Genomic DNA, 23,182 nt, shown 5'->3' with positions numbered 1-23,182 from the left:
GATGTGAAGAAAACAAAACACCACCCCAGACTGTGAGGTGGGAAATGAGGATGCGGTGTGGTACGTACCCTGACAGAGAGGGTTCCCATTTGTCGAGCTGTTGGGAACATGAGTTTTCTTTGGTACAAGGCTGGGTCAAGTAGCACCATACATGAGTGCAGACACTCATGTGAATTCCCCCTGATCCAGCTGGAGCAGAAGCCCTGTGTAACAAAGAAATAGAAAGAAACCTGGGGCCCTACAGATGAATAATGGCTGAGAAAACTTTGTAAGGGTGCTTAGGGTTTTGTGTTGGAGGCCAAAAAAGAGAGAAAGGAAGCCTCTGCATGAATAACTGGAAGGACTTGTAAGGATATGAGAAAGGTGGTTAGAAAGTATTCACCCATCGCTATGCTGCAAGGTGGGCTATTATAGGTGCATGATGGTGTTTACCCTATCAGACAGGGTTCCTTTTTGGCTGGCTGTTGGGTAAGTGAATTTTCTTTGCTACAGGGCTAGCTCAAGGTACATCACACATGGTGGCCATGTGGACTCCCCCTCAATCCCCAAAGCCACATGTAACAGAGAAGTGGATACAAATCAGTGGCCCTATGGGTGTGGAGAAACCTTTTTATCTACTCTGAGGATTATGTGATGGCAGCAAAAGAGCAGAAGGAACAAGGTTTTACTTGAGTCTTCGGACTGAGCATCAGGGCAAAAAGCTGACTGGTTAGAATATCTGCTGCCCCTGCTTGGCAGGGGTGGGGACGTGGGGGGCACTCCAGGTGTAATGTTGCTCCTCCCCCTTTTGTTTTCCCCTTTAATTCCTATGGAAGGAAAACACTTTTCATGAAGAAATGGAAACAAATTGTTGGATGTTCTGAGGTAGAATGACTGAGGAACCTTCATCTCTACACTGACAAGTGTGATAGAGGTAGGAGAGTTTTAAGAGACGCCTTTAAATGATATATTAGAGTTAGCAACATGGCAGTGAGGAAAGTGTTTAGAATATTTGCTGCCTGGTTCTTGCTTGATTTATAGGGAACTTTGGTTCAATAAAGTTTACCCTGTAAGACAGGGTTACTTTTTCCCTTGTTATTTTTTTAATGAATTTTCTTTGCTAGAGAACTAATTCAAAGAATCCTGTGTAAGAGTTCAGACCTCTCTTTTCCTTTTTGCTTGAGCTAGACTTAATAGAATGCCCTCAGTATCAAGGAGACAACTTCTATCTAGTGATTTCTATATTTATTTTTGTTTGATAAATAAGATCAGATAGTTGCTGGATTTCATTATTTATTGTTACCAATATGGTTGCATGTGAGTAAATTAGGATTCATTTTTCCTTCTATGTCTAGAGAGCTAAGGCAATAATATGAATCCAAATAATGCCTTCTCTTTCACACATGGTCACTTTTTGCTGAGTTATTGATGATTTTCCCCCCTTTCTTCTATTCATGTTCAAGGTGTCACTTATGTAAGTGTAAACCACCATGCTCATTTTACTTTTTTATGTCAGAATTGATATAATGTCTAGCTACAATGTGGAATAGAGCTGAAGGCCCTACCACTGCACAATTCAGGACAGCACAATTTTATTGTCTCTACAGTGGGTTCTGTAAATCCACTTCTTCAAGGAAAAAGCAAACTGCTATCCAAGTAATTATAATGACCTCTAGTTACCAATATAGTGACCAGTTCATATGTGATAGAATAGATAAAAGGAAACCAGGATCCCTCTTTTGGAATGAAAACTGGGGTTCTGTCATTTTAAATTTTGGCGCCTTTTTAACCATATGGATTCCATTTAGCTGGGATCTTTTCTCACATTTTCTACTTGTTTTGTTAAAGGGCAAGCTCATGGTGGTACTCACATGGGAGTGGCCAACCATGCTCTTCCTGCCTGAGGTTTTGTTAATGTATGCTCGATCACAGAAGTGGAAACAAGCCAGTAAGCCTTTCAGATGAGACAGGAGTGACAGATTTCTGATGATATACTGACTACAGTCTTGAAAAGAAAGAGAATGAAGAAGAATTCCTTGTCCGTGTATTTACAAAGAACAAATAAGAAAACATGACACCTTCCTCCCTATGTGTTGAGACGTAGGTGGATTTTTGTTCACTTTTTTTCTAAAACTATTGTCAGTTCAGTGAATACAGTAAGTATGTAAAGAAAGAGAACATTTTTGAGGAAGCCTTTCTTTATGATTCTAACTCGATACTGTTTGATAAGAAAAATATGTAAAGGTCAGGAATTTTGAGAATCCCTGGAAGATTTTTAATAAATTTATGTAAAGAAAATTTGTCTAAAATAAAAATATATTCACCATTTACAGTAATATGTAAGTAAAAAGAAACTCAACTCTGAATAATTTTCAAGACCATTTTTTCCCCAACAGTGGATACTGAACCATGCCTTTCTCTTTTGGTCTTAGAGTTTGGGCTCCACAATTTCACTCTTTTTACATTCGTTGCCTGACAGGGTCACCCTTTGGGCTGTTGTTGCTTTGGTTTTTCTTTGCTACAAGGCATGTTCAAGGTGGATTTCCAGTGGGGACGACCATACCTGCTCTTTCTATCTTTTTATAGGTGCTGTCAATATACTTTGTAGTAAAGAATTGGAAACAACCCGGGTGCCTTCCCCTAGAGGAATGGGTGAGTAAATCATGTCCTCACGTACGAACGTAACATATTATTGTACAGGAATAAAGGAGTAATATTAGGAAATCAAGAAACATTTAAAGACTTCTTTGATCTTATGAGTAAAGTAAGCTCAATCAGGAGCAGAATATATACAATGACTACAATAATCTAAATGGAAAAACAAACACACAGTAAAAAGAGGCTAACCTCTGGTACATTGTAATGACCTGTCTTGATTGTAGAAAGCAGATAATGCATTATACTTCCCCTCCTTGGGATGAGAGGTTTGGGTCTGTGGCTATACATTGCTGCCTACACTGTCAGCCAGGGTGACCTTGAGGTTGCTAATGCCAAACTGTTTTCCCCTACTACAAGGCAGATTTAATGTGGAATGGCAATGGTTTAGATCATACCTGTTTTCCCTAAACTTGATATAGGCACTACATATGTGTGTGTGTGTTGTATGTGTGTGTGTGTATTTTAGCAAAGAATGAAAAATAAACCAGGTGCCCTTCATTTGGGGAATGAATGAATAAACTGTTTTCCAGTATCCGTGTAATGTAGTATTACTGTGTCATATTAAAGGACAAATGTGAGGCATTCAGAGAAACATCAGCAGACCTATATAAACTGATGCAATCAAGTAAGTATATTCAAGAGAAGAGTATATTTGCATATATACGTATATACAATAAATGAAAAGAATGAAAAAAGGAACCCAAACTCTGCATAGTTATAATGACTTCTTGGTTCCAAAGACCAGCTCATGAAATATGCCTTCCTCTCTTCACTGAGAGTTAGGCACCTATGGGTACAGCATGTTCCATTCCCTCTCTAAGTTACCAAATCAGTGGCCATTGTTTGTTTCTCTTTCTTACAAGGAATTCTTTAACCTTGAAACAGAACAAGATTGACTGTTCCTGCTTCTTCTACCTTGAAGTAGGTGTTGTGACTAATCCCTAAGGTGGTAGGTATGAACTTGATGCATTCCCTGGATGAAAGAAACTATGAATACAAGTTGCAATGCTATTGGTATATACAACAAAACCCCTATACAATGCTGGTGTTGTGAGGAAGGATAAGCTAAAACCAGTAGTATGAAAGGAGGAAGGCACCAAGCTAATATTTAAGTTCTATACTAATATTCTACCACATTTTTGCCCATTGCTGGTGTCAGGATGCATGGTTTAACTCACAATTTTTGAAATAGTGAGCTCTTCTACAATGGGTTCTGTCCTTATTGTCATCGTCAGATAGCCTTTCAGGGTCAGGGGAGGGCCCTTTTCTAGGTAGGAGAATTTCCTGCTTCTCTCTCTTCTTTTCTACTCATACCCCTGGCCCAAGAAATTTTGCTACCTTTTCAGCCACCTGGAAAGTCACACATGTCAGTGTCACAATATTCCCAAAGAGGGGCAAGAATCAAGTCTCTAATTGCAGAGGCTTGGTTACGGGTGCCTTGGGCCACATTCTAGTCAGTGCCTTTTCAAGCACAACCTTTGAACAAATTGGAAAGTCCTTCCAAAAAGGAGCTCAACCAGGGAAGAGTGAGCAAAGAAGAGGAGGGAAGGGGGAGAAAGGAAGATCTCCAGTTGTCAGCCGTTAGACAGCAGTAGCAAACTTGGTGCTGTTGGAGAGATTTTTTTTGTCCCCCTATAATGTGATCGCCTTCCCTTATGCTAGAGTCTAAGCAAAGCCCTTGACCCATGGACTTTCCTTCTTATGATGGCCCTGCTCTGCCCCTCACAACTCCTAAATGCTGTGACATATCACAGGGCACTCTGTAATGTTTCCCTTATTATAAAATCCAAAACTCTCAGGACAGACTCCTGTGCAGTACCATAGGTCTGTTGGTGGAGGAGCATCTTAGAAATTTCCCCACAGCAACTCTCTAAAGATTCTCTTCTAAGTTTGTAGAGGGATCACAACATTTGTTGGGAATACTCACAATTTTAAGTAAAAGCTCAGAAATAGGAAGGATTTTTTAAGTGACCTAGTCCATCCGCCCACTCTGTGATATTGCTATGGGGAGAGTGGGTGGAGGGGGAGCTTCTCTGAGTGGGCCTCTGTTTGAACACTTCCAGTGTCAGAAAGCTCACACTCCCTTCTGAGGCCTACTGATCCATTGCAGGACAGCTCTGACTGTTAGGAATGTTGTTCCTTGTACTAGGCTACAATTTTTCTCCCTATGACTTCCACCCAATGGCACACATTCACTTGGCACAGTTTTCCCATTGCCATTTTCCCTCCAACGTACATGCCTCTCTTGCTACCAAGGAAGGACTCAATCCCAAAGGGGAATACAATTCAACAATGTTGAAAATTCCAAAGGCTGAGATGTTTATGAGCTTCTCTAAGGTCCAGAAGAAAACATTTTACTTTTAGGACCTTAACCAAAGAAATAATAACCCAGCCTTAAAAAAAATTACAATAAGTACCAACCCAAGAGAACTATGTGCCTAGCCCAATGCTAGACTACATTCACCCTGGGAGCTACAAAGACATATAAAGCACATTCCCGGCCCTCAACACAAGCTCGAGCTCACCATTTGGTGAGGGAGCCCAGGCTCACACATAGGTTAAGCTGAGTAACAATACAAGACGACAATAGAAGAACACTCACTGGAAAGTACATGATGTGAGTGCCAATCAAACAATACAGAACAGATAAGTGCTGTTTGAGTTCAGAAGAGGGAGCGGTCCCCTGAGACTGTGTGGGTCAGGGAAGGCTTCATGGAGGATGTAGGGCTTGAGCTAAGCCTTTGAAAGATGACAGGGTTCAAGTCTCATCTCCTCTGTGAAGCTCAGCTCAAGTGGCCCTCTTCAGAGGTCTCACTGTGGTGTGGAGAAGGTGACTAGGAATCCTTGAAGTCTGTGCCCCAGGGGGTAGGAGGACAAGCTCCCTTACCAGATCTCCAAGGATAGGCCAAGGATGTACTGTTGTGCGAGGACCAGCCAAGCTAAGTTCATAAAGACTTAGGGCCAGGTTGGCCTCATGGTGATGAAAGTTTTTGGAAACAGTACCTCGCAAAGAACACCAGTGAAATGCATTACAGATCCTTGAAGTGCTGAATCATTTGAAGGATAGGAGATAGGATTGAAAAAGGTAGTATGGGACTGGAATGTGGCCACCAGCCTAATGAATCTGGATTTGATCCTATTAGGAATAGGGAACCACTGGAAAGTCTTTGAACAGGGAAGTGACATAATGAATGAAATCAGTAGTCTAGTGATAGCTCTGGCATAATCCCTCCCTCTCCCTGAGCAACCGACTCTTTAACAGGCTTCACTCAGCCATCCTAAGAGGGAGTTCAGCCTACAGTGTCTGTGGCTCCATAGCCCCTCCAGGAGCATGCCTGGAGCCACTCGGAGCCAATGCTCCGTTAGGCACAATGGTTTCTAGGAGCCAATGCCCCATTAAGCACAATCGTTTCTAGGAGCCAATGCCCCATTAAGTACAATGGTTTCCAGGAGCCAATGCTCCATTGAGGAAAATGGTCTTGGGCCAAAAAATAGGGTGTGGCTCCCCAGAGAGACCACATCGCTCCATGGTTCTGATGACTTTCACTGGCTGGCAGCTGCCTGAGCCTGGAGCAGTTATGCCAAACCTGCTCACACAGTTTGGGCAAAATGATCTATCTCTGTCTATTATTTCCTCTTTAGAAATGCCAGGAAATCAGATGCTTCAGACCCAGGTAGATGTATTATTTGCAAGCATGCTGGGATGCTTACTTCTTTTACATTATAGCTAATTAGTAGCAGACCAGGAGCTCAGGACAATTTGCCCTCAAGGCCTCAGTTTCACCAGCTGCAAATTTACAGAGTAGGACCAGAGTATCCCTAAGGTCCCTTCAAAAGAACCTTGGACTTGAAGTCAGAAGACTGAGTTCAAATCCTATCTTTGCCTCTTTTGTGATTTTGGGCAAGTACTTTCCAAGATGGATTCTCCATCTGTTAAATGAGGGGGTGGACTGGATAGTTTTGTAAGAACTACAGAACAGCTCTCTACCTCTGAGGTTTGATGACCCTATTCCAGGCCATATTCTCCTGAGGGGTTACAGAAATCATCCCTCAACTTGTCAGTGTAGAAATCACCTGCTAAGTTTTTGTAGGATTGTAGGGATGCTTCCCCAAATCCTCCTTATATTTCTTCTCCTCCTTTTGATCTTCTCTCAAGACCCCAGATGGGCTAAGTCTATACACTAGGCATTGGTTAACGCAACCGAGGGGCTGTTACTGCAGAATATTTGACCGACCTTTGTAACCATCTTCGGAGAATGTTCTTCCAGTTGGGTTTCCTTTTCCGCTTCCTCTTCCGCTTCTTCTTCCTCTTCCTTTTGCTCTTCCTTTTACGCATTCTGATCTGGATGACCTGGTCTCTCTCACATTGTTGACTCGCTTCTGTTCCTGAAAGGAAAAGAACAAAGTCATCAAAGCAGAGTCTAACTCTACTTTTCTTGTATCACCTGAGATGCACAGCTCTTACTTTTCACGAGGTAATCATTTGTCCAATGATGTTTTGGGGGCTATCACCCCTCATCAGGGAAAGAACAGACTAGAAGAAAAACAGAAATTTCTACCTCACAGTAATGGCAACCTTACAGACAATGGCTTGGGACTGTTAGATTTTAGCATTCATTTTTGCAAACACAGCTAGGCACGCTTATGTACTTCAAGGGAAAGAGACACAGTTGTGTTCCATAAAGGGAACTACATTATAATTTATACTAGAGCGGGGTCTTTCCTTTCCTCGCACCCACAAAGGCAGATCTTTTGATCCTCAATAGAAAAAAGTAGGGTGAGAAACAGACATGTGGACCTAGATGATATTACAAGCTAGATCCAGGCTTTATGCCTGTCTAGTAAGAAGTCCCTTTTGCCTGATAGGAGGGAGATGTGAGATTGCCTTTATGATTTTAAATGGTCCTCACCAGTGAGGGCAGGGCAGCCCATAGGTAAACTTCACTTTGTGTGATCTCTACATTCTAAGAAAGTTATGAGTAAGCTAAATCTATAAAGGTGGAAGCAGCTATGGGTTTTTCCAAATGAATATTTTTTGGGTTTGTTTTTTTTTGTTTTATTTTTTTTATTTTTTTGCTTTTTTGTGGAGGGGGGAAGGTAGGGCAATTGGGGTTAAGTGACTTGCCCAAGGTCACACGGCTAGTGTTAAGTGTCTGAGGCTGGATTTGAACTCAGGTCCTCCTGACTCCAGGGCTGGTGCTCTATTTACTGTGCCACCTAACTGTCCCCCAAATGAATATTTTTAAAATAGAATCCTGTTTTAAAGTTTTGAGTGGAACCAAATATCTAAGGAGAACCTGCAATGTAGAATTTGGCAAAGGAGGAGAATTTTGGAAACATTTTCTCCAAAATGTTGCTAAAAATTGGCAACTTATTGTCCAGATATTGGACTCCTAAAGATCTTAGGATTCAGTTTCTATGTGACCTGGGGATGAGGCAAGCTGGAAAACTATTTTTAAAAGTATTCTTGGGGCAGCTAGGTGGCACTGTGGCTAGAGCACTGGTCCTGGAATCAGGAGGGGCTGAGTTCAAATTCAGCCTCAGATACTTATTAGTGGTGTGACCCTGGGCAAGTCACTTAACCCCAACTGCCTCCCCCCAAAAAAGTGTTCTCTATTAGGCACACTAGTTTAGATGAGGGGGCTGCCCTTGATGACCATGCTGGTACATATTATCCCCAGAGCATGGCTTCCTGGACCTATCAGAGCCAATCCCACTTCTCTGTTGCCACTATCATTTTATAAAATGGATGGCTTGTCAAAAGACACTTGAGTGGCTTCTTCATATGCTCTGTATCTGCTTCTATCTTTTTTTATTTCTGTCTCTTAAAAATCTGAACTTGTCTGTATATGGTTCATAGTGAGAATAAGCCAGGTTCAGAATATTATTTTCAGTTGTGCTATATGATTTTTAGTTGTACAGCAGGAAGGGCCTCTGAAGAAGAATTTCTGGCATTTTCCCCTTTGATAGTAAATGTGAATGCTGGACATAGAAAGTAGTATTTTAGAGCTGGAGGAGACCTTAAAGGTCAGCTTATCTAAAGTCCTCTTTTTACAGCTTGGGAAACTGAGGGCAGATATTTGTCCCAAACCAATTAAGCAGCTAAACTAGCAAACAGGTGTGCTTAGTCTCGTTCTTTCCACAACACCACATTAGCTCTCTTTCTAGCTCGAGGGGACAGAAGTCTAGTCTATGCCCTTTCTTCTTTTCAGAAATGAAACCAATTAAACTTTTTGACTTTTTAAAAAAATAAATACATGGTTTCAAAGTAAGCAAGAGAAATATTAGAAGACCTAAGGATTTTTTAATATTTTCTTTTTCAACATGAAAATGTTGTCTTCTCTTGCCTTTCTCATTCTCTTTCTCTACCCCAATTCCTGTAGAAGCTTATAATTTTATAAGGAAATTGATTATTAATCTGAAATCACCTTTAAAAACATCCAAAAAACAATTTAAACAAGTCTACACATGTCATAAGCCATATCTTCAATGCCTTGCCAGTGTGTCTCGTAGGGCCCCCTTGGAGCAATAACAAAAATGTTTCCACTAGGTACAAGCTTCATAAAATATGAATGAGTAGTAGAAAACGCACCTTCAAACCAACTTTTTAAAGACAAATTCAATTAGGGCAGAAAGGTTGGGGCATAGTCAGTCTTTTGAAGGGGGTGGTGGACCATGAAAGGAACTTACCTAGGGTACAGCAGCTAGGGGGAGTAAGAAGGTACCTTCTGATAACTTCCTACTTTACTGGGTTGTGTTTACAGTTAACTAGATGGTAAACTTAGTCATATCTATGCTGTTGAAGGAGTATGAATGGTATTGGTGCTCTCTAAATGTCACCTCTATAAAGCAAAGCTCAGACTACCCCATGCTAGTTATGTCTGTGAAATCCATTCTCCTTTTCAAATATTGTTTTGTTGTTATTTATTTGCTAAGATAATAAATTGCTTTAGGTTCTCCTTGACTACAAGAAAGGGCATGAAAATGACCTTAGATAAGAAAAGCTTTCCTTCCTTCACTGAATAAACAGGCTTTCAAGGATCAGAACTCCTCAGGGCTTCACTTTGAGGTCATGGTAGAATAGTGAAAAATGCCTGGATTTGGCTTCATTTTTGTTTTTGAATCCGCAATGTCCAGCCTAGTATCTGACACAGAGTCCCTAGATTTAATATATTCTTCTTAATATATTGATTTTTGGAGTCCAAGAACTTAGATTAGAATCCCACTTTAATCAAGTTGTACTCTGGGCTTCAGTTTTCATGTCAGGAAAAAGAGGAGGTTGAATTTAATCTATAAGCGTTCCTTCCTATGATCAAGGAACAATCAGAAAAGAATGAAAATATTCTAATGGGTGGGGAACCTTCGGCCTTGAGGCCACATGTGGCCCTCTAGAGCCTCAAGTGTGACCCTTTAACTCAGTCCCAAGATTTATAGAACAAATCCTTTTATTAAGGGGATTTGTTCTATGAAGTTTGGATTCAGTCAAAAGGCTGCACTTGAGGACCTAGAAGGCTGCATGTGGCCTCAAGGCTGAAGGTTCCCAACTCCTGTAATCTAAGAAGAGGACCATTTTAAACTTCCAGTATAGCAAAGAAGAGCCAATATCCAAGATTGGATATAGAGTTGCTCCTACTGATATGGGGTGTCAATAGGGTGACCATTCCTAGTGACTCTCCAACCTATAAAGTCTGTGGTGATAAGACAAAGGTCCTATTCCTTAAAACTTATTATAGTGTCTGTAAAACCTAGTTTGCACTAATGGGGAAAATTCCCTGGGAGAAGTATTAGCCCTTGAAGAGACTGAAAGAGCCCAAGGTTGGAGAATCAGTTGAACTAGGTTATAATCCCCACCCTACCTCTAATTCACTGTCTATCCTTGAATGAGTGAGTCTCTTCCTTTGGGCCTCTGTTTCCACAAATTGTAAAAGAAGAGAAGATTGAACTAAGTATTTTCTAAGCCCTTTTGGGGGTCTGCCATTCTATGACTCTGTGAATCTGAATTTTCCTCTCAATATGCTTGCCCTGGATCTACTTCACAAGGTTGATCTGAGAAGCAAATGAGATCATGGTTTCCAAAGTGGTTTGTAAATATTCTTGACCCACATTTAAATAGTGCTTTAAAGTTTGCAAAGTGTCCAGAGCAGTGCAAGTATAAGATATGTTATTATTTTTTTTTACAAAATCTGACTTTCAAAGCAAGTGGCCACCTAGCCCATAAACTTGGATCAAAAAAATGATGACAAGTTTGTGACCCACTCCTCCCCCAATCAGATTGCTTTAGGTTCTCCCAGCTCCTCTCCCCCAATCACCTCTTGGTAACTACTGAGGTTGAGAGGAAAGTTGGAAAGACATAATTTGCTATTTGGACAAGGGGTGTTCCCCTCAGTTAGGTTTCATCCACAAAATAGTTACAGACTGACACTGGCCAAAGTAGTGTACCCCTTTTTGTCTGTTAGCTCATGACCCCAGGCAAACATTGGAGTAGTTTCAATATTTGGGGCAATTTTTTTTTACATTATTGACCCCAGTATACAAGTAGCCAGTCTCTTCTATAGTTGTATGTTCCCATTTCTATCATCATTCATCTCAACCTTCCTAGGAACTTTCTGGAAGAATGGAAAGGCATTGTAGGAAAAATTGTGGGCTCCTTGAGAATAAGGATTATTTAGGGGCAGTTTGGGGGGACTTTCTTTGTATTCCTAGTGCTTAGAACAGTGCCTAGAACATACAAAGTGCTTAATAAATTCTTATTGATTTAAATTGACTTGGAGGGAGAGGAGGATAAGGAGTCATAAGGGAAATAGAAAAATTACTCCTTTCTTTTGAAATGAACTTACTCCTTCCTTTTGAAAAAACAAAAACAAAACAGGGAAAACAAAGTGGAACAGATATCCCATTCCTTGCTTCTACTCCCTTGGGTAGAGATGTTGCAAGATTCATAATGGAATATATGATAGGGGGTTAGGGCAAGGGTTCCTAACACATGTACCCTTAGAAGTGATGAAAAGTTTGTCCTATGGGGAATATTTGGGAAATAGCTATTATCTTAATGAAATTAATTAATCTCTTTATTTCTTGTTTAATTATTTATTTCTTATGTGCATATGAGTTATAAACTCTAGCATTTATTTCTTTTCACATTGAAAAGGGGGTTCAGGAAAAGTTGCTAAAAGCCAAGGGGTATCCAAGGGAAAAAGGTGGGAACCCCTTATATAAATTAGGAGAGATGGAAGAGTGATTGGTGATCCTTGGGTTACATGGTACACATGAGGCTTTGGGGCTGGCTGGATCCTTGGGAACCTTTTTCATTGAAGGCACCTTTGGTGCTTGGGGGCCAGAGGGTCCAGGGTGTGGTCTGCCAGTTGAATGTCAGGCATTGCGTCTTAGGGCTAATTTTTGGCTCTAGGCCTTGGTAGGGGAGGAGCATGGGGGAAGGGAGGGAACAGCTCATATTTCCATAGGGTTTTAAGATTTACAAAGTACTTTTCTCAAAATTATCCAATTAGGTAGATAGAAGTAAAGGATTATTATCCTAATTTTACATAGGAAGAAACAAAGATTCAGAGAAATGTTCAGGGCAGCTAGTCATGGCCAGGATTCAAACTCAAATGTTTCCCAGAATCTAAATCTAGAGCTCTTTATGCCATGCTAAAAGGGACATTTTGTTTCTTTCTAGGTTTTCCCTTCCACTCCCCCGGGCTAGGAAAGGAAAAGGGAATTGGGAATAGTGACTGAAGCTAAATCCCTCAGGAACCTGAGCACAGTGGATGAGGTGTGAAAGAGTGAGAAGACCTTCCATCGGCCAAAATACCTACCCTTTCATCCTGTTACGGATATCTGAAACTCCACAATTAAAAATCCAGTTGACTGAAGAAAACGCCCCCTGTTAAAATGCATGTTAAGCCTTTAGAGGACTTTATTTATCATTAACAACTTAGCATGAATTAGTCTAAAAGATGCTTTTCCAAAGTGAGAAATGGTTGAGGACATTGCCCTGCTGGAATGAGATACTGGACAGTTTAGTTTTAATAAGGGAGACTGGTAAGCTAATGGGTATGATATGGGTTAGGTAAGTGGACATCAAAGAGACAGCTGGGCAGCTTTGCCGATGGCCACATCTCAATTAGCCATACTCTTAGATCTGGCCAAAGGGAGAGCTGTTACCTTTGAGTCCTTTGGGTCCCAAGAACAGACTTGGTAGCTCAAAGACGGCCAGAGCTGGGCGGCAGTAGGGATAAAGTGGAGGGGGAGGAGATTTGACAAGCTCAGGGAGTCAGATCATACCCTTTGCTCGATGCCACTCCTCACTTCACCAATATTTCTAGCAAAACTATGTACAAAATTTGGAAGCCTACAGCAGGTATTTCACACCCTGAATTAACTGCCTCATTCTCAGTGACTTCTTGACTTCTCATAAAGCTAAGGGGGCTAGTTGGAGCTCACCTGAACTGCTGAGCTAGGTGGGGCAGATGTTTCTACGCAGTTCCAACAATCGATTTCAGAGTAGCCGCTCTAATTTTATCTGCCAACGTGGATGATTTACTCTGCCAACGTATATGATTTTCTGCGTCAAAATAGATGATTTTCTCCATTCAGGAGACCTGAAGTTCCTATGAGGAATAAGAAAAAAAGACCTTTAAATTCTCAGGATAATATCCTCTGTCTCTGTGCCTTTATGACTTATTAAAAACAGAGATTCAACAACAATCAAGTCATCTGTACACACAATGGAGAAAATATTGTCTTTATTTAACGTATACCATCGCGAAGTGCTAGAATTCACACAATCAGTTCTCCTCATAAGATATCTCTCTTAGCTTTAGGATATTTAGCACGAACATTTTATCCATGCTACGTTTACAAAACACCTGGACCTAGCATAGGTCTCTATATGGCGACCTTGTATTTTTTCAAACTCGGACTTCTCTTTGCATTTTACTCCCTAATTCAATGTTGGTCCCCTGATAGGAAAGTCACACATTATTCACATGCTTACCAGAATCCAAGGGCTACAGTTATCTACAGAGTCAAAGGGCAAGACTTTTTTTTTTCAAAGTGTGTATTGTATTGACCTGGCTCTGGGAGCTTTCTGACCTTCCCTGTACATTTATTATCCATGGTACTGTAGCAGTCCACACAATCTATCATGATATGTAAAAACGGCTATAGAATTAAGTCTTTGCATTGCCCCCACACTTTTCTTAATCAATTGTGTTTATGTAATGCTTTTTCTAAGATGATGGGAACTTTGAATGCTCAAATGAACTCAGATAACATAACAGGATCTGTGAGGGGGAACCAGAAGACAGGAGCATTTCAAAACAAGATTTATGCCCCTTTTACAGATGAGGAAAACTGAGGGCGCTGGCACATTGAATGATTTATCTGTCAAATGGATGAGCAACTTCTTTGTTTCGCCAAACAGAAAAGAGACAAGGTTCTGTGTGGGCAAAGCTTCCCGCATATTACTTTGTAATTCCTAACAAGATTGGACATCTGGACTAGAATACTTCTGCTAGATTGTGGCACCACGCTATTGCCCAGGAAATTGCCAAGATTATTCCACAGATGACATTAACTGGCTTTGTTATGGATGCTTACGATACAGTATTATACGGCACAAATTTTATATAAAGAATAAGTTTCAGACCCACTCCTTGCTAAGACATACTGTATTTTTTAAACCACATTTAAAAGACTGCATTTTATGAGAGCTAAAAGGCCTGGCTTCTAATTCTATCAGAGATTTCTGTTTTTAACCACTCTGAACTCACTGAAGTAACTATTTACTTTAGAGAGGATTTGGTGGGTTCATCTTGGATCCCATCCAAGAGTTTAGTTACTAAAGTAATTTTAAAGGACCCTATTATAAATATGTCTCTCCTGTAAAGCTCAATACCTGAAAACCCCCCCCACCACCACCACCTCTAAAAGAATGGGATTATAAACTCCCCAAGGGCAGGGACCTAGCCTCCTCCTTCCCTTCCTCTAGTTTGCCCCACAGCGCCTAGCACCGCAAGCACTCCATACATACTTATTGATGGGTTGACCGCGTCTCCGATGCATAGCACATCAGTTTTGCGAAGTTCCTGGAGTGTCCTGGAGTTTGGAAGTCCAAACTCGCCGAGGAAGAGAGGGGAAATTCGGCCGTCGTCCAGATGTTCTTCTTCTGTAGAGTGCGCTGCAGCCGAGTCACTGCACTCTCTGCAGTCAGAGGGTCTCTGCAGAGATGAAACAGGAGACTTTGGGAGACTCAGGGGCTGGTGTTCGCCCCGTGAAATAACTCATCCATCCTAGCGTCTCTGCAGACGCAGGAGGTGCTCCTGATCTCAGCAGTGGCGATTCTGCTCTGTGCGCAGCCCCTTATAAACGTTGGGTCCTGACTCACCTTCCCTCTTTCCTCCCACAATGCCCAATGAGAGATTGTTAACAAGACGAGATCCCAGGGTCTGTTTTCGGAGCAGATGGAAGACTGCCAAACACGGAGGAGAGACTCGGCTTGCCTCCCAGCTCCACACAAGCTCACTGTCCCGGCAGAGCCAAACACCAAGAGCAAACTCCGGCATCCTCCCTCCTCCAAACTCCTCGAACTTCCAGCCCTAGTCTCGCAGCAAATTGGACCCCAGGTGAGTTCTCCAGTCCCCACAGCAGCAACAAGTCAGCCCCTTAGAGGTCAACTCCTCTATTCAGAGCCTGCTGGGGAAATGTATGAGTCTCCCTTTGCTAAGAGAGGCCTCCATCTGGCTGGAAAAAAGGGGGGAATCTTTTTTTTAAATCTAACTTAGGTTTTATTGTTGATTAAACGATAGCATATTAGATTGCTTGCAGAAGAAAAACCAAACCCTGTTGCAGTCACCAGTTATCTGCCCAAAGATGCTGAAGTAACCCCTCTGTATCAGTCTGATACAGGGTTCCCACACACAACAAAGAGGATGTATGTTGCCTTAAAAGGTATATAGCTGTATACACTGGGAGAAGCACCTTAATATAGAAAGGAGCACAGTACCAGAAACCAGGAGATATGAGTTCATTAGAAGTTCTGCCACTAATTTGTGTGATTCCCTACTTTGCCCCTAACTCACGGTGCCTTGGACAAAACACTTCCCTTCATTTGCCCTCAGTTTCCCATTCTGTAAAATGAGGAGATTGAACTAGATGGTCTCTATGTTCCCTCCCAGTTCTCTGACATATGATTCAAAGTCAAAGCCACTTCATTCCTCTGAGCCTCAGTTTCCTCACCTGTCAAATGGAGATCATATGACTTCCTGAACAGTTTTTGAGAGGATCAAAAGAAATTATAAACGAGAAAGTGCTTTGCACTTTGTGTAGACCTGTGTAGGTATACACAACAATCAACTTCTAAGCCTTTTTTAAGCAGAAGAAAGATCCCTAATAAATGGCTGATCCAACTGGGAGCTTCCTAGTTCTAAATTCCTGCTTAGTTTTATACCCTCGTGATGGAGAACCAGAGATGAAGGATAACTTTATCTTTCACAAAATCTTAGCAACTGAAACTATGGGAAGAATATTACACAGTACTATTTTCCTTCCCCTGTGATCAGGGACACTCCCTTGGGGCTGCAGCTGCAGTGGGGTGTTTCCCAACCTTTTTCAATCAGAGCCCCACCTGTGAACATGTTGGGACATACTATGCCCTTGCCCACTTGTCCCAACGTGTCCATCCTTCACCATTCCCTGACATCTGTCTATCCACACTTCCTACTATTCACACATATAAGGTCATCCTCAATCCTCTCCTCAAAATAGCTGTTTTCATTCTTGCATCCCTCCACCCCTCACCACCACCATTCCCCAACCACTCAAAAGTTGACAGATGGATATAAGGACATAAATCTTGCCCATCTTTCAAAGACCAGGAATTCCTGGTGCCTCTATGAAGAGTTCCCTCACCACTCTAACTCCCAGTGATTTCTCCAGTGTTAGACTACTCATAACATTTAGAGTCTCTGACACACAAGCAGGACTCTTAATTATGTTCTGTCTGTAGTGCTTTCTGTTGTTTAAGGTTACAAGTCCTCTCCCTACAGCTAGATTCAATGATCCTTACGTCTTAGATTTCTGTCTTCACAAATATAGGCTAGTACAGGGCTAGATGCAAAGTGAGTAACCTCTCCCCCCAACAAAAACCCAACTTATTGGATTAATTGATTCATTACAATAAACCAAATGTCCTAGCACTCTCTTTCATCTCTTTTTCAGGTTATGCCCCTAATCTAAAATGAAGTAAAATTTTCAGATTAATTCCTTTCCTGACAAGATAGGTGAGGCAGGGACCTGAAGAAGATAAGTGTTGGATTAGAAGGGTGGGGTGGGTGACTAAATTACTAAAAACAAATTTATGGACTTTCTATAATGTCCATGATTTAAGTATTATTACAGCTTAAGGACTAAAAAAATCGCAAGATTTTCCATTTTGCATTTTGTGGTGGGGGAAGCTGGTAGAAGGTATCTGATTCGAAATGAACTTTTGGAGAGTGGTGATGACACTGGCACTGTCAAGGTTCAGGGGAGTGGGTTGAGAGTGCCTGTTTTATGGGTGTCTGAGGGCATGGTCAGATTGGGATCGACTCATCTAGACACTCCCCCAGAACCTGCTTCTTCAGCTGTCCTTTTGATGTTTCACTCACCCTTTTGGCAACCCGATGAAGCCTACAGAACCTCTTCTTAGAAGTGAATATCAATGAAAAAAATAAAATAGGATAACAAAGGACACCAATTACGATTAAATATGATGATCAACATATTTTAAAAACCTGCCCTAGGGAAAGTGCTGCCTCTAATACTATAGGAGGCACCACGGACACACCAGGTTAGCTATAACAGAACTAGGCATGTGGGTCCAAAACTGACCCTTACAAGATTACATGTTTAACATATTAGTTTTATTAAGTTCCCCTGAGCCATATTTCTACCTTTACAGCCCACCTAGTTCCTGTTAATGAAGCCTGCAGGACTAGCAATCAGGCAGTCAAGTTGGGAAATGCCCACCTTATTAGCAATTTTCTTTTGGCTTTGATTGAATGATATAATTCTATGAGTCTATGAACTGACCCTCAAATCTGATGAAAAAGACTAATATCCATTACCCTGGTGAGATCCTCACAAGTAGCATGGAACGAGCACCCTTGTAATCTCTGAACATCTTGTACCAACTGTCAGGCTATGGTCTGATCTGATCTGCTCTGGTCTGCTCTGGTGTCCCCGTTGAGGCAGGGTCCCTACTGTCAGAGAAACCAGCTAGTATGTGTGTCCTTGGGAAGGGTGAGGAAAGGAACAGAAAAACCAAAGGACCCTTAGTTTTCTTGCCCCTTCAGTGGAAAAGCACTGGAAGGGTGGTGTCGGGAATTAGCACATCAGCCGACTTAGCAAGTCGCAGCTTCGGCTATGATTTTCAAAGACTAAGGTCCCCAATCTTTCATAAAAACAAGCATGAGGAAGAGTCAGAAAGCAGATTTTTTTAAAAAAAAGTACTTAATACAAAAGTACAAATATAGGGTCATGAATATGGAAAATAAACTTATTTGAATGAACTGAATGATTGATTATAGAAGCTTTAATTTCCTGTATATGAATTTACGTGAAGACTGAAAATTCAGGGAATCCTGTTTAAATCTTTTAGGGAGCTGAACACTTTTAAAAAAGAAAAAAAACTAACTCATTTTTTTTTAAAGTGACTTAGCCCATAATTTAAGGTTTTAAACTCTAAGTATAGATTTTGTAAATATCCCATACATTTTCTATTAAAAATTTCAAAAATCATACCTACAGTACTTTAGTACCTGACTTGTATATTTATGTGACTATTGTTAGAAGTGACTAATTGGGTTTGATTAGCTTCATCATTAATATTCTGTCCATAATTTAACATGCTTCAATAAAATACCCTAAAGCAGTATAATGATTAGATTTCAGGAATATGTGTTTTGCAATTAAGTTGCTCTTGATTTTGATATGCAGATTAAGAAATGGTGGTCTCATTTAAAAAAAAAAAACTGCCCTTATTAACTCAGCAGTATACTCTGAAGATTAGGTAAGAAATCCAAGATTTTCTCTTTGTATATGCTAGTTAAAATGTATTTCAATCAAGCGTATGTGGGCAAATCAGATTTGATTAGTTTAAGTTCACAGTCATTCTATCTAAATGAATAATGTGTCACCTAACATTGCAAAAATTTGATTAATAGTTTATCAGTTAATTAAAAACGAGGTTTAATTTTTCTTTTTTAGGAAAATGCAAGGTAGATATTCCTTGTGTTCATCATAAATGCAAATTATTTCAGCTCGAATCTATTGTTCCTTGTTCCCTTCTAAGCCAACTAGCAAGAAAAATAGAGCTCTTCAAATTATCTCTTGCAGGGAGTAGTAAAACTTTGTTTGCTTCCACATATGGTTGCCACTTGTCTCAGACTCAGAAAAGATTTTCATTGTGGGCTGAGTCCGAGCAACCTCAACTTTTTCCCCGAGCCTTTTCCAGTCCCAGCCCCATGGTTCCTTCCATCTCCTTGCCTTTCTTTCTTACCACCAGTTTTTGTTCATTTTGTTTTTATTTTGGAAAGACTATTGTCATTAGGCTATTTTGTTCACCTACTTGTATTGCAATGCTCTCACCCTTTACCAGTTCGTGGGATCAACTTTACCAGTTACCTCTTAGAAACAGCAAAGAATGACACCTTGACCCACCAATATACATATATTGATGCCTTCTGAATTTGGAGGCTGACTTTTCACTATTTGGCATCAGAGGACAAGGCACTAAATCTCTATTTTTTCAATTGTCAGATGAGATTATTCATTCCCTTCCAGCTCACATTCTGTGCTCTACCTGGGCTATTCCTAAAATAATCAAACTAGGTCAACCAGAACCAGTCATTTAATGTCCTCTAAGAGGCTTGTAAGTGGTAATAGCCTTAACACAAATGTGGTATCCTTCTAGTTACTAGTTGTTGATTTGCACATGATCCAAGGGATCTGTGGGCAAATTATATTTGACTTTGTCAATGAGATGATCTGAAATAAAGAGTCAACATAAATTTTTACTTAAGTCTTTGGTAACTAAGGCTCTGAAATCTGTGCTCAGGGGAGGGATATACAAAAACAAAACAAAAGAACCCACTAAGATGAGTCCCCGGCCCTCATGTCAGAATATAAGCTCCTTGAGGTCAGGGATTGTTTTTTTTTTTTAAATTCGTATACCCAGTACAGTATCTGGCACATAGTAGGTGCTGAATAAATGTTTGTGGAATCGAAGTGAATTAAATTAGGGGAGATTAGACGTGGACATGAATAATTATAATAAAAGGTGCCATTAAAAAAGAGGTAGAAACAGTTATGGATGAGGATTCAGGGATGGGAGAAAAAAATGGGGTGGGAATAATTGTTTAAAGCCCTTAGCTTCCTTCCATCTACCCTCTGGGCCATTTTTCCATTAATTAGGTTAATTAGATGAAGCATCTTAGAACAACCTAGAATTGGAATTTTTTAGAGTCCTTTAGATGAGGGAGGTCATTTAATAAGCAGTAAAAGAGCTCTGACCACTGTGGTGGTGCCATGGGAGAGAGAGGCTGAATCCCAGGGTAATTACTGAAGGGCCAGACAACAGAGCCCAGGAACAAAAGAGAATGTCCTTCCACTGAAGAGCTGGTCTTAATAAATACTTAAATGAATTTAATTTAAAATAAAAAAAGTTGATGGTCTAATTTTTCCCCTTGGAGTCAGGGAGGAGGCTACAAAGATCTAAGATCCAGTGGAGTGGAAACCATCCTTCTGCCCATCTTGGAGTCTCTCCCTGGTCCCTGTAGCTACCCACAGCCTCTTGATATCATTTCAGAACCAGATCCCAAAAGTTGACTGAATCCTCCACACACACACACCTCTGCCCCTCTTCCCTCTACCATACCCATACCTTCTGCACCTTCTTACTGGGTCAAGACACAGGCAGAAACTGTGGGATATTTCCCTGCCCACCTCAAGCATGAAGCTACTCCTCTCCACTTAGCAAAATCCATCCTTCAAGGCCCAGTTCATCTCACACCTGTCAGAAAGTCTTCTCTGATTTATAATATCTTAGAATTAAATCTGGAAAGGATCTTAGAGACCAATGAGTCCAGTCCTCTCATTTTACAGATGCAGAAACCAAGACCCAGAGAAGGTTAAGCAACTTGACCAGAATCACACAGCTAGTAAGTCTCTGAGACACAATCTGAACCCATTTCTTTTTCACCCCAAGTCCAGTGCCCTATCCATTATGACACACTATCTTTCCAGTCTACCTTTATTTCTTATAATCAGCATCCCACAAAACAGGTGATATCCTGTCTTGCATGGTTTTCTAATTGCTTTTGTGAGAATCTTGTGCCCTAGTTAAACACCATGAGAGCAGGACCCTACTTCTACTCCTGCTTCCGTGACTGAGCACTCAGTGGGGGATCAGGAAAGACTTGTTGCCTTAACTTGAATTGATTCTTACAATCTCCCTGCCACCAACCTCCATGTAAGCTAATGATGCGTAGAGAAGCCTGATTTTCCTGCTGGGGAAGAGAGAGGGTTAGAAGGTCGAGGGGGAGAAAGAGGAAAATAAATCTTAGAGTAAAATAAATCAGTCATTTAAAAATTGTTTGTAAAAGCGTATTCAAGGATAAGTCTCCAACTGGCTGTGAGATAAAAGATGTCCATATAGTTTTGTTTTCTTTTGGGCCTAACCTGTAATTTCATCAATATAGGCAACTCATCTATAACTCATAGTCTTAGAGATTTTTCTGGGTCACTGAGAGTTGAAGGGCTAGTGTATTTCAGAGGCAAGATTTAAGCCTAGGTCTTTCTGACTCCGAGGCTGCCTCTCTCCAGGGTCAATGGCTGAACACTATCATTTTTAAAAGTCATCAAAAACCTCAATGGGATCTTTTGCCCACTACCACCCCTCCCAAACAAAAACATTCCACAGTAAGATTAGGGACATACTTGTGTCACCTTTTAGAATTCAGAACTTTCAAGCAATTATGTCTTTTTCTGCCCCCGAGAGAATGAATATCCATTTTTTTTTAAATGATGTGGAAAAATTGACCCAAAACCTCAGAAAAGAACTTCTAAAATTTCTGGTGTTAGTAGGTGAATTTCTGAAGAAATTTCTATAAAGATTTCAGAGTAAAACCCATCACATAATGTAATTTACAGAATAGATAAATTCTGTAGTTTTTTTTTTTTTAATTTGAATTTAGCCATGGTACTCAAAGGGAACCATTCCTGGTCTCACTTCGGCAACAGTCTTTCTAACTGTACAGAAGCCAAACTTCCAAGTGCTCAGCAGCATCTGGTTATAATAAAGCCTTTATCCAGCATCTAGAATTCAGGCATACACCACTAAATTTGCAGGATGTATCTGGCCTGGGAGAGAAGTGCAGCTACATAAATGAATAGATAAAATCCTATCTATTTTATCTTTGGAAGTAGACAGAGCAAAGGATAAACTGTATCCCTGCAGCGTCACAGATCAGTCAGCACCTGATCAAAGATGAGTCCACTTAAATAAGGGTCGTATTTTCAAAGGAGGGCCAAATTTCACTGTGAGATGTGACTATATAGGAGTGTGTGAAGGAGTCATGTGTTAGCATCCAGGGGCAGAATTAGCACCTGTGCTTGTAGCTCACGCTGTCAAAATCTGCAGAACTATTCTGAATTAGACCTGATACTCTCTTCCTCCTGCTCCTAGCAGCTCTCTCAAGACCCAAGTATGATCTGTTTGAGTTGCACACAGTAGGCAATTAATAAACGCTTGTCTAGTAGAACATTGAATCTGGGCGTGATTTCTGCTGGAATAAAGGAGGAGCAGCATAAGGATTTAGAGAAGAGAACAGAGCTCGAAATCTCACCCTTTGATGCTGATGGCTGGGCAAACCATGAAGCTGTGAGGATCAACACTTAAAATGGCTGAAATCACCAGGCTGAATACATTTCACCTGGTTCAGCTATATTTCTGATGCCAGACATTTTTCCTTTTCCATGGAATTGCCTGACTATTTTGGTATCCTGAGATGTGATCACCTAAGTCTTCACAAACTATCTTACATATGTCAATAATTGATAATAAGAATAATAACTAGCATTTTAAAGTTTACAAAGCACTTTCCATTTTATCTCATTTGATCTCATTTGATCCTCTTGTTAACAAGGTAAAACTCTACCTCCTGTTTAGCCATCAGAGATGTCATGTCATCCATTCTCATAGCTTCAACTATCACTTCTGTGAAAATGACTCTCTGTATCTTCACCCCAGACTTCTTTCTCAAGCTCCAGTTCCACATTTCCAATTATCTATGTTCAACCAATCCACAAGTATTTATTAAATGTGTCTAGCAGTGTTCAAGGTGCTAGGTATAAAAAGACAAAAATTAAACAACCCCTTCTTTCAAAAACTTATGTTCTTTTGGAGGAGACAAAGTACACATAAAAATGTAATTGAAATACACATAAAATAAAACTGGGCAAATTTTGCAGGAGGCTACTAGCAGCTGAGAGGAATAGGAAAGGC

The 23,182-nt window shown here is 40.7% G+C and overlaps 2 protein-coding genes across 7 annotated transcripts in view; one reads left to right on the top strand and one right to left on the bottom strand.

The window, feature by feature from the left end:
* The window catches only part of URI1 (URI1 prefoldin like chaperone), a 133,652-nt gene extending 118,645 nt beyond the window's left edge, over positions 1-15,007 (bottom strand). For 3 of the 6 annotated variants that reach the window (XR_011167294.1, XR_011167292.1, XR_011167293.1), the window contains exons 1-3: positions 14,672-15,007; positions 13,081-13,247; positions 6,873-7,023 (exon numbers count right to left, since the gene is read on the bottom strand). Coding sequence is in view for 3 of the 6 variants with exons in the window: in XM_069082579.1 (XP_068938680.1) it covers positions 6,873-6,973 (101 nt within the window). In the remaining 3 variants the exon portion in view is untranslated. Of the gene's footprint in view, positions 1-6,872; positions 7,024-12,452; positions 12,521-13,080; positions 13,248-14,671 lie in introns of all 6 variants that reach the window. The other 3 variants (XM_069082581.1, XM_069082580.1, XM_069082579.1) reach the window with 2 other exon arrangements.
* Positions 15,008-15,133: 126 nt separating this feature from the next.
* RPSA2 (ribosomal protein SA 2) overlaps positions 15,134-23,182 on the top strand; it is a 67,693-nt gene continuing 59,644 nt past the window's right edge. Inside the window, 1 exon segment of the mRNA XM_069082584.1 lies at positions 15,134-15,263. The gene's annotated coding sequence lies outside the window, so the exon portion shown is untranslated.

This window comes from Petaurus breviceps, unplaced genomic scaffold (assembly GCF_028583685.1).
Source record: "Petaurus breviceps papuanus isolate PSGF00001 unplaced genomic scaffold, PetGlider_PUasm1.0 171, whole genome shotgun sequence".
In the NCBI taxonomy this organism is placed as follows: Eukaryota; Metazoa; Chordata; class Mammalia; order Diprotodontia; family Petauridae; genus Petaurus; species Petaurus breviceps.
This window is presented reverse-complemented; position numbering and strand designations above follow the sequence as displayed.